Source organism: Schistocerca gregaria, chromosome 2, assembly GCF_023897955.1.
Source record: "Schistocerca gregaria isolate iqSchGreg1 chromosome 2, iqSchGreg1.2, whole genome shotgun sequence".
NCBI classification, from domain to species: domain Eukaryota; kingdom Metazoa; phylum Arthropoda; class Insecta; order Orthoptera; family Acrididae; genus Schistocerca; species Schistocerca gregaria.
The window spans coordinates 822,652,374-822,669,715 of NC_064921.1; the positions used below are offsets into that span (position 1 = coordinate 822,652,374).

The 17,342-nt window shown below is 41.9% G+C and overlaps 1 protein-coding gene across 1 annotated transcript in view; it reads right to left on the reverse strand.

The window, feature by feature from the left end:
* LOC126335162 (juvenile hormone acid O-methyltransferase-like) overlaps nt 1-17,342 on the reverse strand; it is a 230,888-nt gene that overhangs the window by 166,378 nt on the left and 47,168 nt on the right. Inside the window, exon 6 of the mRNA XM_049998136.1 lies at nt 12,260-12,832. Within this exon, the coding sequence (XP_049854093.1) occupies nt 12,648-12,832 (185 nt within the window). The 3' untranslated portion in view covers nt 12,260-12,647. The remainder of the gene's footprint in view (nt 1-12,259; nt 12,833-17,342) is intronic.

Consider the following 17,342-nt stretch of genomic DNA (forward strand, 5'->3'; position numbering starts at 1 on the left):
TCATAGCATAAGAGGCAAAAAGGTTCTTTAAGTTCAGAATGGTCTGGACTCGATTTCATTTTGTTAATAATCACTCAGTTAAGAAGAATGAGGTAATAATTACAATAAACACGAAGTTCTCATTGGCAGGAGCCCAATGTGTTACACAGGCCTTGGTATCGTAGCCACAGTGCATTAGTAAATACGCAAATAAGGAAATGTCAAAGGCTACTCAGAAACAGCTGAGTGGTACCCATACTAAACTAGGAATTCTTGCCGCGGCAAGAGAGTTTGTGCAAGTTCCACAAGTTGGTTATACATGAACAACGTGCCATCCTACAAGGCTTCAGTTACAGAACAGCTTTAAAATACACTCCTGGAAATGGAAAAAAGAACACATTGACACCGGTGTGTCAGACCAACCATACTTGCTCCGGACACTGCGAGAGGGATGTACAAGCAATGATCACACTCACGGCACAGCGGACACACCAGGAACCGCGGTGTTGGCCGTCGAATGGCGCTAGCTGCGCAGCATTTGTGCACCGCCGCCGTCAGTGTCAGCCAGTTTGCCGTGGCATACGCAGCTCCATCGCAGTCTTTAACACTGGTAGCATGCCGCGACAGCGTGGACGTGAACCGTATGTGCAGTTGACGGACTTTGAGCGAGGGCGTATAGTGGGCATGCGGGAGGCCGAGTTGACGTACCGCCGAATTGCTCAACACGTGGGGCGTGAGGTCTCCACAGTACATCGATGTTGTCGCCAGTGGTCGGCGGAAGGTGCACGTGCTCGTCGACCTGGGACCGGACCGCAGCGACGCACGGATGCACGCCAAGACCGTAGGATCCTACGCAGTGCCGTAGGGGACCGCACCGCCACTTCCCAGCAAATTAGGGACACTGTTGCTCCTGGGGTATCGGCGAGGACCATTCGCAACCGTCTCCATGAAGCTGGGCTACGGTCCCTCACACCGTTAGGCCGTCTTCCGCTCACGCCCCAACATCGTGCAGCCCGCCTCCAGTGGTGTCGCGACAGGCGTGACTGGAGGGACGAATGGAGACGTGTCGTCTTCAGCGATGAGAGTCGCTTCTGCCTTGGTGCCAATGATGATCGTATGCGTGTTTGGCGCCGTGCAGGTAAGCGCCACAATCAGGACTGCATACGACCGAGGCACACAGGGCCAACACCCGGCATCATGGTGTGGGGAGCGATCTCGTACACTGGCCGTACACCTCTTGTGATCGTCGAGGGGACACTGAATAGTGCACGGTACATCCAAACCGTCATCGAACCCGTCGTTCTACCATTCCTAGACCGGCAAGGGAACTTGCTGTTCCAACAGGACAATGTACGTCCGCATGCTCTAGAAGGTGTAAGTCAACTACCCTGGCCAGCAAGATCTCCAGATCTGTCCCCCATTGAGCATGTTTGGAACTGGATGAAGCGTCGTCTCACGCGGTCTGCACGTCCAGCACGAACGCTGGTCCAACTGAGGCGCCAGGTGGAAATGGCATGGCTAGCCATTCCACAGGACTACATCCAGCATCTCTACGATCGTCTCCATGGGAGAATAGCAGCCTGCATTGCTGCGAAAGGTGGATATACACTGTACTAGTGCCGACATTGTGCATGCTCTGTTGCCTGTGTCTATGTGCCTGTGGTTCTGTCAGTGTGATCATGTGATGTATCTGACCCCAGGAATGTGTCAATAAAGTTTCCCCTTCCTGGGACAATGAATTCACGGTGTTCTTATTTCAATTTCCAGGAGTGTATATGTGCGATTCATACATGGTTGTAGGTAATCATAAAACTGTCCATCCACAACACACGCTCACATGAAGTCTATCGCTATTAGAACCAGACGACACAACGTAGGGTCAGGTGCGCTAAACATGATATAGCCAAAACTTTCCAAGTATCTGATCCATCGAGTCTGTTCATAAGAAAACTATACCTACTACAAACATTCCTACTGTCAGTTATACAGCCAAAATTTAGGAATAGGTAATCATAATTTGCTTTTTCAACAGAAACTTCACTTTTGAATTAAAATACTGAAAATAAATATGCACGCAGTTCTAAAATACTTGCCACCTTTATGCCAGTAACTAAATTTGTGCTACATAGAAAATTGTGCTGTGTAGGTTGGATTATTCATTATATACAGATTTATTATAATGAGATAATTGTTAAGCAATCACTATAATACTTAAATATGATACGCTTCATTCCAAAATAAACGGAGGTGTCAAAAGTCATGGGATAGCGATATTCATGTATACAGATGACGATAGTGTGAATTACACAGGGTGTGAAAAGGTTCCCGACGTGATTATTGTCACGCAGTGGGAATTAACGGACTTTGAACAAGCAATGGTAGTAGGAGTTAGACTATGGGACATTCCAAGTCTTTAGGGATTTCAACATTCCGTGATCCACAGCGCCAAAAGTGTATCTAGAATACTAAATTTCAGGCATTACCTCTTACCACGAACAATGGTGTCACCGACAACCTTCACGTAACAACCGAGAGCAGCGGCGCTTATGTAGAGTTGTCAGTGCTAACAATCAATGTGGGGCGAATGACTAACGTATCCATTATGACAGTACGAAGAAATTAGTCGGCAGAAGACCGGCGCTAGTTTCTTTGGTAGCAGCACAACATCGTCTCTGCTGGGCTCGTGACCATAATGGTTGCATCCCAGACGACTGGAAAACCGTGGACTGATCAGATGAGTCCCGATTTCAGTCGGTAAGAGCTGACAGTAGGGTTTGAGTGTGATACAGACCCCTCGGAGCCATGGACCCAAATCATCAACAAGGCACAGTGCAAGCTGTTGGTGGCTCCATAAAGTGAGGAGTGTGTTTACAGGGATTCTACTGGGTCCTCTTGTCCAACTGAATCAAGCACTGATTGTACGTGGTTACGATGAGCTGCTTGGAGACCATTTGCAGCCATTCGTCGACTTCATAATCCCAAAGAACGATGGAGTTTTATGGATAACAAAGCGCCATAACACGGGCCACCATTGTAGATTTAAAGAATTAAATACATTTGTTTTAAAGCAAACTCTCTGAAATTTACAATTTTTTCGCAACAATTACTCTTTTTTCTTTCAAGCGTACAGACAAATTTTGTCACTCTGCATCATATTTCAGTCATCTTAGCTTACATCGGAATCTGTTAACACAGTTTAAATAACTTGAAAGTTATTATCAAATATTATTACTGTTGTAGGACTAGTGATAGCTTCAACGTCAAAAGTTATTATTATGCAAAACATACACAAAAATGTGTAAAGCTCTCTGCGTCCATATTGTCATTATCTACACTTTTTCTCCAAAAGTTGCTAGGCTAGCTAGCGAAACTTTATTATCGTTACCATAAACTGTCATTAGGTGGTTCATTCCATTCAGCAGAACATGCGACTCTTCTTCACCTTCTATCAGGATAGCAAGGTCATCAGCGATTCATATCATTTATGTTCTTGCTCCTTGAATTTTAATCCCACTGCTCAACCTTTCTTCTACTTCCATCATTGCTTCTTCGATGTACAGATTGAACAGATTGGACGAAAAACTACATCCTTACCTTACACGCTTTTTAATCCGAGCACTTCGTTCTTGGTCGTCCACTGTTAGTATTCCCTCTTGGCTCTTGTACATACTTTACATTACCAGTCTTTTCCTACAGCTTATCTCTATTTTTCTCGGAATTTCGAATCTGTTGCACCATTTTACATAGAAGAACGCTTTTTTCAGGTCTACAAATCCTACGAACGTGTCTTGATTTTTCTTTAGCCCTGTTTCTATCATAAACCGCAACTGATCGTCATCTGACACATCCTCTATTTTCCTTTTCATTCTTATACATATTATTATGCTCAGGTACCGGAATGTATGAACCGTTAAGTTGATGGTGCGATAATCCTCATACTTCTCAGCTCTAGTAATACTCGGAATTGTGTTTATGTCACCAGACTCATACATTCTACACGTGAATAGTCGGTTTTTTACCATTACCATTATGATTTTAGAAATTCTGATGGAATGTTATCTATCCCTTCTGCCTTATTTGATCTCTTTTAAATTTAGATTCTCATACTGGATCCACTGTCTCTTCTCAATCGACTCCTGTTTCTTCTTCTATCACATAAGACAAATCTTCTGCCCCATAGAGCCTTCAGTGTACTCTTTCCACCTTCCGATCTCTCCTCTGGATTTAGCAGTCGAATTTCCTTTTCACTTTTAATTTCACTACAGGTTATTTTGACTTTGCTCTAATCTGAGTCAGTCGTTCGGTCAATTATTTTCTTTTTAGATTCCTTCACTTTTTGCCTGCAGCCATTTCGTCTTACCTCCTCTGCGCTTCCTGTGTATCTCCTTCCTCAGCGAATTGTATTGCTGTATTCCAGAATGTACCTGAACATTTTTATACTTCCGTCTTTCATCGATCAACTGAAGTACTTCTTCTGTTACCCATGGTTTTTTCGCAGATATCCTCTTTACACCTATGTTTATCTTTCCAACTTCTATGATTGCCCTTTTTAGAGATGCCCACCCCTCTTCGACAGTACTGCCTACTGAACTATGCCTTACGGCAGTACCTATAGCCTTAGAGAAATTCAAGCGCAGCACATCATTCCTTAGTACTTCTGTATCCCACTTCCCCGAGTATTGATTCTTCCTGACTAATGTCTTAACTTCAGCCTACTCTCCATCACTGCTACATTGTGATCTGTGTCTATATCTGCTCCGGGTACGTCTTACAATCCAGTATCTGATTTCGGAATCTCTGACTCACCATGATGTAATCAAACTGAAACCTTCCCGTATCACCTAGCCTTTTCCAAGTATACCTCCTCCTCTTGTGGTTCCGAGCAGAGTATTGGCTATTACTAACTGAAATTTATGACAGAACTCAATTAGTCTTTCTCCTCTCTCTTTTCTTGTCCCAAGCCCACATTGTCCTGTAACCTCTACTTCTTCCCCTACAGCTGCATTTCACTCCCCCATGACTATTAGACTTTCATCTCCCTTTACGTACTGTATTACCCGTTAAATATTACCATACACTTTCTCAGTCTATTCGTGTTTAGTTTGTGACTTCGGCATGTATACCTGAACTATTGTTATCCGTGTTGTTTTGCCGTCGATTGTGATGAGAACAACCTTATCACTGAACTGTTCACAGTAACACATTCTCTGCCCTACCTTGCTAGTCATAACGAATCCTACTCCCTTTATACCATTTTCTGCTGCTGTTTATATTACCGTATGCTCATCTGACCAGAAATCCTTATCTTCTTTCCACTTCTCTTCACTGGCCCCTACCATATCTAGATTGAGCCTTTGCATTTCCCTTTTCAGATGTTCTAGCTTGCCTACCTCATTGAAGCTTCTGACTTTCCACGCCCCAACTCGTGAACGTTATTCTTTCGTTGGTTATTCAGTCTTATCCTCATTGTCGAGTACTCTTTGGCAGTCCGCTCCTGGAGGTACGAGACTATTCCAGAATCGAGACTATTCCGGAATCTTTTGCCAATAGCGAGATCATCATGACACCTTTTCAATTACAGGTCAGATGTCCTGTGGATACACGTTACGTGTCTTTAATGCATGGTTTCCATTGCCTTCTGAATTCTCTTGCCGTTATTCATTGCTGATACTTCCGCCCCTAGGTGCAGTTTCCCATCCCAAGGACAAGAGAGTGCCATGACTCTCTGTCTGTTCCTACGTCCTCTTTGAAATGGCTGCTGAAAGAATGAGGATGACATCCTATGCTGGAAATCTTCAGCTGTCAACGGTCATTATCAATCAATATTTGAGCTGTGGCAGTTTTCGAACTCGGGACCGATGACGCTACCGCTACACCAGGAAAAATTAGGTCTTTTGTATGTGACAGCAATTTTTAAAATATTCAGTTATATTTTAATGTTCCAGCACGCAACAGACAAATTACCTCGTCTTTCCGCTGCAACTGCTTGAATATTACGCATCCTACAACATGCTAAAATAATTCAAAAGAAATACTGCCATCCACGCAGAGTGCAACGCATGTTCACAACTAATGATGCAACCACTCCCCTTTTTCATAGAAATTAAATGTAAGGTGTGGTTTAGTCAACAAACGTTAAGTGGTGAAAAAAATTAAAAGAATTAATGAAAACTTTTAATTCGCTATATTCCGGAAACTGACGATTCACACACTGACAAACCTCAATCACACCTTTCTTTTCCTTGATCATTTTGAAAACATCAATTATTGTACACTTTCGTACATCAATAATTACGTATCTGGTGACAACAAAGATATGAATATTACTTTCAATGTATGCACACACAAAATTGAGAAAATCCCTTCAGCGCTCAACTAGGCGCACCAAATTGCAAATTACCCGAAATCCTCGATTAATACAGAGCTCTCCCCTGGCGCCACCTTCACGGTCAGGGCGGGCTGCAGCCTCTCCTGACGCGCGGCTTCTCCCCACGCCAGGCTGCGTCCCACTGCTGCCAACAGCTAGCTGTTCGCGCGCTACTACTCGCAATAATAATATCTCAAAGTTGCTGTATGCATGCATCAGCAGAATTAACAGCGAACTTTCCATACCAAGATATGAACATCCAACTTTCAAGCTCTATCGGTGCACAATCCTTTTAAATAGTAACTAGAAAATGGCGATATGACCACTCCAAGACAAAGTATCTGTTTCCAACAGAAGCATTGATGGATTCCTTCCGTACTACGAACTTGAGTAAACGGGCTATAATAGCTGCCGTTAAATTCAGGCTGCTCCATTTCCAGAAGTCACACTACTCCAGAGCAGCAATCACTCAGTGTCTACGGTGGGCCCATAAACAAACCATATTGAGAGCTTGTGGAAAAGCTCTTCTTGAGCTAACAAGTGGTTCCGACCAAGGACCAGATGAACTGATCACGTCTGTGTCTTGACTGCTGCCAATAACCACCTCTGCCACCAGAGAGGAAAGAGCGGAAAACAGTAGGCAGTATAGGTACCCGATGGCCTTGGGCTGCTAATGCAAACCTAGGCAATAGTGCCGCATACGGAACAGTACATCTCCTTATGGTACACTGTGTGTGCAACTGGTATTGAGATAAACAAATTTCCATTACATAAAAGTACATCTTTTTCTAGCTTGTAATCATCACTATCATCGCATTCATTTCTGGAGCTGTTCTCCTCTCGCAAATTCTTAAGAATCGTATGTGGGTTTGGAATAGGGAGAGATTCACAATACATAACTGGTTGTAAGGGCGTACAAATATTAGGATATTTTATATCCTTCTTTCTTTTTGTGTCCAACAATAACCATACAACAACAACAACAACGATATATATGTTTTTGCAACTCCCTCTACACTATCCGAACTGCAAAAAGCACTGATTTCCTCTTCACATTACTCCACAATCTCAGTCCCTCAACATATGTACGATGCATCTTGTGTTGTGCTGAGCTTTTGTCTTGATTGCCAAGTCTTATGCAGAAAAAGTATGTTTAGCAGACATTTTTCACAAAACTATTAACGACCAGTCCTTTCTTACCAATTACAAAGTTAACACAAACATAATAAAATACGTTTCTGTTATTCAAACACTTGTTGAAACTCATTTCTAAGAAACTGGAAAAGTACATCTAACAATACAAATGTAGTCTCATGACACTGTAGGATGTCTACAATCAATTAATGCTTCCCCCTAACAGTCAGATGGTTGTCACAAGTGTAGCCAACTACTCCATGTCATTAAAATACAATTTTCCTTACTTGCAACAAAATTCCTCCTGGTAAAACATAAATATAATAGAAAAGTGAGTTTACTTAGCTTGTGAAAAAGCGGTACACGTTGCAAAAGAATTAATAATCGATCCGAAATCAGTACGAAAAAGTTTTGCAAGAACAGTGAAAATTTCACAGAATCAAAAATCATATTGGGTTGTATAATCGAGTGCCTTTGAATGTGGCACAAAATCCATATCGTTCATATACTTTTGAGCATAGCGCCGTCCTGGACTGTAGAGTCAGCAGTCTTTCAAGGTATAACTGGTATACTTCCAACGTTTTAGGATTTTTAATTTTTCTAATTTAATTATTTTTAATTGCCCAATAGCACAACTGGGTTAGTTACACATCTTCTAATTTTTAGTTTTCCACCAACGCCATCTTTAATTTTTCATTCTACCATCAACGTCATTGTGACGTGGGACACACACTCAATGATACTTCAACCCAATAAAGACAAGGCATTAATTATCAATGAAACACACACCCTGGCTTATAATTCCCAACATATTTTATTTAACAATTTCATGGCAACAGCAGACTGCTGTTACCCCAGAATAATATACATAATTAACCTAGGAATTGAAACATTACGAAACAGACAAAATGTCTACGGGCGTCAAAGCCCATCCCAAACAAATAATTTCTGAACCCTCTTTAGATAAATCTTAAGAACTATACAAACAATAAATGGTTTAGTGACAAACACTCCCACAGAAGCAAGACACCTTTCTAAGATATAACAGCAGTAAGACATTAAAAACACAGTAGAATGAAGGGCATCTTTCAGATATTACAAGATTTCAGTGACAAGTAGTGCCATATCAGGGGTTTGCGGAAACTAAAACTAAAACCGAGTCTGAATGAAAGCTGAAAGGAAGGGTGTGGAAGGAAAGACGAACACCTCGGCGTCACCAGGAACAAATACTGAAATACTCAACTGAGATTCAATGAAGAACTGGTGTCTACTGTAAAACACGGCGACCGCGCTATCGGTTACAATTCAAGCGGAGGGTGTGGAGATGGACCGAGGGTGGGACACAGCGGTAAATGCACAGCAACGGGCTGGGGATGGAGAGGAAGGGAGACATGAGGGGGTGAGGGGGTCAACGTGGTGGACAATATATAGTGTGCAGATGTGTTCAAGGAAAAGTAGAAAGTAGGGGAAGGGGATCAGGTGCATGGGGGACGGAATGTCGATGCAGAAGGCAAGGTGGAGTGCACTGTGTTCGAGGATTTGGATGGATTTATAGATCCTGGGAGGGGCGGAAAGCCAAACCACGCTGGCGTACAGAGGATGGGATGGATCAAGGATTTGTAGGTGTGAAGGATGGTGGATGGATGCAGATCCCATGTCCAGCCGGACAGCAGTTTCAGGAGGCAGAGTCTGTTGTGAACTTTGTGTTGGATGGTAGGGAGATGGGGAGTCCACGTGAGGTGGTGGTCGAGGGTGAGGCCAAGGTAATGAGGGTAGGAGGGAAGTGGATAGGATGGCCATAAATGGTGAGGTAGAGATCATGGAGATGGAAATAGCGGGTTGTTCGACCTATGATGATCGCCTGGGTCTTGGAGGGGTTGACACGGAGCAACCACTGGTTGCACCAAGCAGTGAATTGGTCAATTTGGAGGGTACGTTGGAACCATTGAAGGTTAGGTTAAAGGGCTAGGAAGGCGGTGTCATCAGCCAGCTGGAGGAGATGACCTCTCTCCCCACAGTGTAGTGTTCTTAAATAGCCAAAAAGCGACCAAAGAGGAAAACCATGGCTACGCAATACAGAATCGATGGCAGATACTTTAAATGAATATTGCAGATGACACTGTGGTTTATCGACTAGCAAACTCATCAGAGGGTCAAAACAAATTGCAAAACCATTTAGAAAAGATATCTCAATGGTGCATAAATTGACAATTCACCCTAAATAACGAAAAGTTTGAGGTCATGCACATGAGTGCTAAAAGTAATTCGTTAAACTTCGGTTACACGATAAATTAGTCAATTCTAAAGGCACTAATCTCAACTAAGTACCTAGGAAATACAATTACAAATAATTTAAATTGGAAAGAACACATAGAAAACGTTATGGGGAAGACTAACCAAAGACTGCGTTTTATTGGCAGGACACTTAGAAAATGTAACAGATCTGCCAACACTACGCTTGTCCATCCTACTAGACTATTGCTTTGAGGTGTGAGATCCTTACCAGATAGGTCTGACGGAGTACATAAAAAAGTTCAAAGAAGAGCAGCATTTTTCGTACTAACGCGAAATAGGGGAGAGAGCGTCACTGAAATGATACAACATTTAGGATGGACATCATTAAAACAAAGGCGTCTTCGTTGCATAGCAATCTAATCACGAAATTCCAATCACTAACTTTCTCTTCCGAAAGCGAAAATATTTTGTTGACGCTGACCTAGATAGGGAGAAACAAACACCATGATAAAATAAGGGAAATCAGAGCTCGTATGGAGAGATATAAATGTTCGCTCTTTCCACGCGCTGTACGAGATTGGAATAATAGAGAATTATGCCAGTGGTTCGATTAACCCTCTGCCAGACACTTAAATGTGATTTGCAGAGTGTCCATGTAGATGTAGATGCAGATGTAGATGTAGTGACTCTCCACGTTCAGGAAGACATTCGGTGTTTGATAAAGATCGTTTAAACACATTAATCCATTTTATAAAAAAATTGTTTCTGCAGATTGAAAATATAATTCTGGAAACATTCCCTAGGCTGTTGCTAAGACATGTCTCCGCAGTATCTTTTCTTCTAGGAGTGCTACCGATCAAGGTGGCGCAGTGGTTAGCACACTGGACTCGCATTCGGGAGGACGACGGTTCACTCCCGTCTCCGGTCATCCTGATTAAGGTTTTCCGTGATTTCCCTAAATCGTTTCAGGCAAATGCCGGGACGGTTCCTTTTAAAGGGCACGGCCGATTTCCTTCCCAATGCTTCCCTAACCCAAACTTCGGCTCCGTCTCTAATGACCTCGTTGTCGACGGGACATTAATCACTAACCACCACCAAGAGTTCTAGTTCTGAAAGGTTCACAGAAGTGCTTCTGTTAAGTTTGGAAGGAAGGATACGAGGTACTGGCAGAACTGAAGCTGTGAGGACGCGGTATCAGTCGTGCTTGGGTATCTCAATTGGAGTGCACTTGCCCGCGAAAAGCAAAGGCCCCAAGTTCGACTCTCGGTCCGGGACTCATATTTAATCTGCCAGTTAGTTCCAGTAAAGTATTACTTTCGCCCTCGTATCTTACATTATTTGCACAAGTTTGACGTCATTTTCTTTTGTGAGACTTCTCCAGCTTATTCTGCTTAGAAATGTGAACACTTTAAGTTTCCTAGTGGCACTTTCTTCACAAACCTAAATAAATTCATGCTACTATTGCCCACTCTGAAAACATTTAGATATGCATAGATATCAAATATTGCGCAACAAAGAGCTTCGCTGAAGATTGCTTTTCTGATCGGCATTTAACTCCAAATACCACATTGTCCGATTACGAGGGCGAGTTGAAAAGTAATGCCTCCGAATTTTCTTTTATTTCGTTTTCAATATCGGCTGTTACATGACACTGATATTAGCCGGTAGACTTTTCCGCATCGCTGATGCAAGTTGCAACCCTCTGCCGCTAGAGGGCTCCTAACTATAGTATGCAGCGTGTACTGCGAGACACTCAGAAACCTGAAAGCGCGAATTCCAAGAGTTTGTCCGCATATCGAACGCACTGTCTTTCAGCACGACAGTGCCAGACCACACACGAGCGCTGCGACATCTGCAACAATCAGACGTCTTTGGTTCACCGTCATTGACCATCCTCGATAAAATGTCGACTTGGCTCCATCCGATTTTCAGCTGTTTCAAAACCTTAAAGAACACCTTTGAGGACTTCAGTTTGGTAGGGATGAAACGGTTCCACCAGAGGTAAGGGCGTGGCTCCGTCAACTAAGTCAAACATTCTGGAGTGACGATATTAACAAACATGTCCCTTGTTGGAAGAAATGTGTTATTCGCCGGGCTCCCTTCGTTCAGAAATAAATATGTACGCATAAAAAAATGAAAATGCATTATCTTAATAAGGTAGGATTACTTAAAAAAAAGTTGTAAGAGTTTTCACATAGAAAATCGGAGACATTACTTTCCAGCACGCCCTATTAGTTCACGCTATTTGCGGGGTAAACTTTCTGCTTGGGCATTGTTGGTATTGCAGGGTTTACAAAATTTGTCATGAGAATAAATTATGCAATAGTAACCCCTTTCGTAATAATCTGAGCTGCATCTCTCGGTGAATACAAGTGTAGGTATAAATTACAACTCTTCTTAACAATATATTTCCTTTCGCCACCCTTGTCGACATGAAGAACGACTAAAGGTGCAAACCTTTAGTAGGCTCTCTGTTCGATTATTCCACTCCGTTCGATTGCTGAGCTTTCTGCTTACACTTGTGTTTATACTATAGCAGCAAACCTTTAGTAGATCTTCATTTCGACAGAGGTGCGAAACGAATCATTTATGCCCCTGATGTTCAAGTGAGAGAGAAGCCAAGGAATTAAGGGAGCAAGGGAGCGTCATGTTGACATCCTGGTATTTAAAAACGGAACACTAGCACAGATGGGATATCTTTGACAGGAATATCGCAAAACTGTACAAATCAGGATACTCTTATAGTGCCATTTAAACCTGACAGGCTTTTCCAAACAGATAGATTACGGGAAGATAATTACATATAAATGTCTATAGTTTAATTCTCTGTTAACAACAGACTAGCCGGGGAATTCCGTCTGTGCTCTGTGTTGTTTGTCATTTCAGTTATTAAATATTGTTTCTTGTTCAAGTGGTTGTGCAAAACTCCCAATTACAGTTTTCTGGCCATAGCCACCATTATGTTAAAGTGGAAGTAGTATTTCGGCTCTTCACTTCTTCCAACGTCCTTTGATAATCCATTCAGTTTCTCCATACGCTGTATCAAATCATCTAAGAAATTATCCTTCTGGTCTTCCGGAACTCGTTTCAGGAATGGACATACTGACTTCATAAAATCTAAAAAAATAAAAAGGCAAATATTAGGTTACGATGAAAAACCACAAAGCATACAAATATTGTATTTGAATAATGGTTTAAGATATCGAAAGCAGCATTTTATCAAGACAAAGTTCGCAAAAGAAGGATGTTCTGCAGTATGTTCAATGCTTCAGACTTTATCTATCGAGGCACTGTTAACTAGTTGTTTATTCATCCATAGTGCATTTACAGACCGTGTCAAACATGTCATCTTAGTAGAAAAACTAAACAATTTAAAACAATTGAAGGTATAGCTCTAGGGAGCCTACATAATTAATTTTTCCCTTTATTGTTTAGTTTTATTCATTGTGTTTAGTAGTAAACGTAAGGCGTTCAGATAGTAGTTCTACCTGAACATTAATTTTTCATTGTTTCTGTTTATAATTATCTATGCTATAAAACAGCCAATTTTAGATAACGCAGGATGATTTCTTCCCGCGTGTACAAAGTCTATGGATTCATCGATGAGAGGATACGGAACAGAAAAGGTCTAATGAACTTGTGTCCGGTAATTCATGATTTCCGGCTATTCGATCATACACTGTTATATAGTCTGCGCTCTAATGCACGCTGCACCATGCAGCCATAGCTACAGTATGTGTTGAAAATGATTTTCCAGTGCCTCAAGGCATGTATGTACGCGCCGTAGCATGCTCTGTCTCACACGTTCACGTCGGCCACGCTGCATCCGAAGTTTTAAAGGCAGCATGAATATCCTCCTTCCTTGTCTGCATATCTGGAATGGGTTCTGTGTACAGGATACATTTGAGATGGCCCCAAATCAGAAACCACACCGGTTGAGATCCGATGAACGTGAGACCATGCAACTAGATATCCTCGTCCGGTCCACCGACCTGGCAAGACACGATTAAGATGCGTCCAGTAGGCTGGAGAACAATCATGTAGCCGCCACGTAACCCTTCGAATCATCAATGGCACTTCTTCCAGTCAGGGAGGCAAAGTCACCCGCAAGAAACGCCGATAGTTCCGGCCCGTTAGGCAACGCTGAAGGAAGACTGGCGCCAAAAGACGATGGCCAATTATCCCGGCCCACACATTCCGGGTGCTCTGATGCTGATAATTTGCTGTCACCATACCATGGGGGTTCTGCATATTATAGCACACATCACTGATAAGAAAGTTGCACATACCAAACCTCGTAAAGGTGATCTCAGCTGTGAATAGGACAGACAACACAAATCCCAGAATCGTGGTTGCCTGGTGAGGAAACCAGTGACGAAACTGCTCCCGATGTGGAAAGTCTGTCTCTAAAACGCCATGCACACGTCTGAAGTGATGAGGGTAGTAAGAACTGATATAGAGAAAGTTCCACACGGTCGTCTGGCTTACCCCTTACTGGCGGGCAAACCGAATGTTACGGTCGCCTTCCTGATGTGTTGATCATATTTTCTTCCAAGTCTGGTGTCCGAACATTTCGGGTACGTTCTTCATGGTTTCCTGTTTCCTGAAGCGACCCTGTATCAGGCAGATGGCGATACACTGTTGCAAATATTGAATGCTGTGGCTACTGTCGGTGAGGATAGCTTGCTGCTCTCCCCCCCCCCCCCCCCCCCTCTTGCCATTTGCATTTCCGCAAGTGAACACTTTATCGGAACCATTGTGTACAACACTGTATCACACCCACTTCAACATGAATCACATTGAGAAGTGAATCGGACACAACGTTACCAGTTACTATGACAGGAGAGGACTATGGGGCATGACATCTGAGGAACTGTACCACCCTCCAGGAGAAAACCATGCATACTGTAAGTGTGGCTGCATGGTATTGCAGCGGGTATTAGACCGCAGTCTCTGTGTCTAAATATGATTGAATAAATGTGTGTGCATGGTACCTCGTTTGAGTGTTTCGAATACTGTACTTTTACGTGAGTAAATCTAAAACTGTGTCGTGTAAGTCACTAAACTGAAATTGTATCACAAGTTCCACTGAGCAGAAGAATGTACGGACATATTACCGAATGTTTCAAATTATGCATATCTGGACCTGCAATTCCACGACAGCTGCGCCAATATCGGAGTCCTGTCTCTACCTCAGATGTATAACGGACCCAAAAACATTTTCAGTATATTATCGTCCGATACCAGACTCGCCATACTATCTTGGAATACTGCAGCCGTGTGAAATGCAGTCAAAGCGTGGTTTTTTGAAAAAGGCTGCTACGTTAAGAAGGTCCTTAGCTGCATAAATAATGTAGTAGGGTATGATATATTCACTCTGCAGCGGTGTGTTCGTTGATATGAAACTTCCTGGCAGATAAAAACTGTGTGCAGCACCGAGACTCGAACTCGGGACCTTTGCCTTTCGCGAGCAAGTGCTCCACCAACTAAGCTACCCAAGAACGACTCACGCCCAGTCCTCACACCTTTACTTTTGCCAGTACCTCGCTCCTACCTTCCAAATGGTCACGGTCCCTAGTTCGAGACTCGGTCCGGCTCACAGTTTTAATCTGCCAGGAAGTTTCACTGCAATACGGTATCTGGTTTCTCTTTAAAACAGAATTTGCTCCGGTCATAATATTTTGTCAATCAGGTTTCCCGTTAAAACATAATTTGCTCCAGTCATAATATTTGGTCAATCTACGACAATGTTTTCAAAATTTTTGAAATCATTTTGTAGATGGAGCATAGCGATCGGTATAAAATGCTAAAGAACCATAATTACACGGATCTCGCTCCGTCTGTGGTCACCAGCAGCCATAACGGCAGAAAGAGCCTAAAGATGGTTCCAGGAACGAGCCGAAACGTGTTGCTGACAAATGAAACGCGATCAGGACTGTTTTTATTTAATTTTTAAGACAATGTTGTCATTGGAACAGTACGAACACATAAATGTACTGTTCGCTCCATTCCGCACCCTATATTTTTTTTACTGTTTAGTAAATTAATAGCCATACTTGCTCTCATTTAATCAGTGGATTAACCACGTTGTATAGCATCATTTTCCTGACGTAATACATAAATAATTTAATAAAATGAAGATATATACAATTCCATTACACTGTGTGCTGACACACCTATTGTAAGTGTGCTTTGTTCTGACCGGTCGAGAACTATAGCCTTCGCAATATTCAAATCTGGCAGCTGGTGGACATGTTTTTGAGATTAGTTAGTTTACAACATTATGTTAAATTTAAGGGTTGTGCAAAATACGTATTTTTCACGTAAATATATATTATTCAACAACATTTTCATAGTATACTTGTGGGAACTAAATGTCAGAGAATGACTCAATATTTCATACTGCCCAATGTTATTGGCTGTCTGTAGGTAAGATAGAAAGTTGTGTAATATATTATACGGCACACTGACGGATCTACTGAAATTAGATTTTAAGTAAAATGTCTCATGCTAACGGCGTTGGCTAATATTGAATGCTTATCAGAGAAGTCTTTTACGGTATTTATTTTTTGCATTTTGATGTGTTGTGAAATGGAAATGGGTTCGAAATACAGAAACGGTCATTTATTATTGAAAATATTTAGTGGTTTCCAGTCTCACAAAGTACTTAATTGTTGCATTGCACATTTACACAATAAAATAATATTGATGGAGAAACGCTATTTAGGAACATATTTTTATTATATTTGATGTATTCCCCGTAATTTACAAAGACATACTACAACAAGAATGGAACACATAACATCTAGCATATATACCAAGACTACATACATACATGTCAACTCAATGCTGACACACATAACACACATTTCGAGCCCGAACATTCAACACTTCCTGTTGAACAAATGTTTTATGTGCTCACAATAATCATTAACTCTTCATCGTTTCGGAGCACTACAAATTGTACTCTATGTTGTTAAACCATACAGTTTTTCAAATACCTCGAATTTGTCTTTACTGAGAGCCTTGGGCAATAAATCAGACCTGCTTCGCCGTACACAGTTTATAGCCGTATCCTTCTGTTTTAGGCCATACCTAGTAAAATGGTACCCAATATCAATGTGCTTGAATCGTACACTTGTTATTTGCTTCTGAGCTAACCTGACAGTTCCCTTGTTGTAGGAAAATACTTTGGTAGAATCAATAATGGTATGGTGCTCAGTTTCATCTATTAGAGCTCTTAATCATAACTCTACTGGTATGGTGAAAGACAATGCCATATAGTCAGCCTCAACAGTAATCAAAACCACTATTGGTTATTTCTTGCAACACCAGGATATTAATCCTTCCATCAACTTGAAACAGCTGCCTGTAATAGAATGTCGGTTATGCAGTTCTTTTCCCCAGTCTGGATCAATACAACTTTCCAGGTTCTAGTTCACTGTCTAACAATTACTTAATTGGTAATCAACGGTTCTTTTTAAATATATAAATTTTCTTCTAACTGCAACCCAACGTTTAATTCTAGCGTCTTAGCAAATTTTGTTCTCAATATTAGTAGTGAAGGCATTATTTGGCGTGAAAGTTTGAGCTGATTATAAAAGAATTGACACTGCCTGCAAATAAG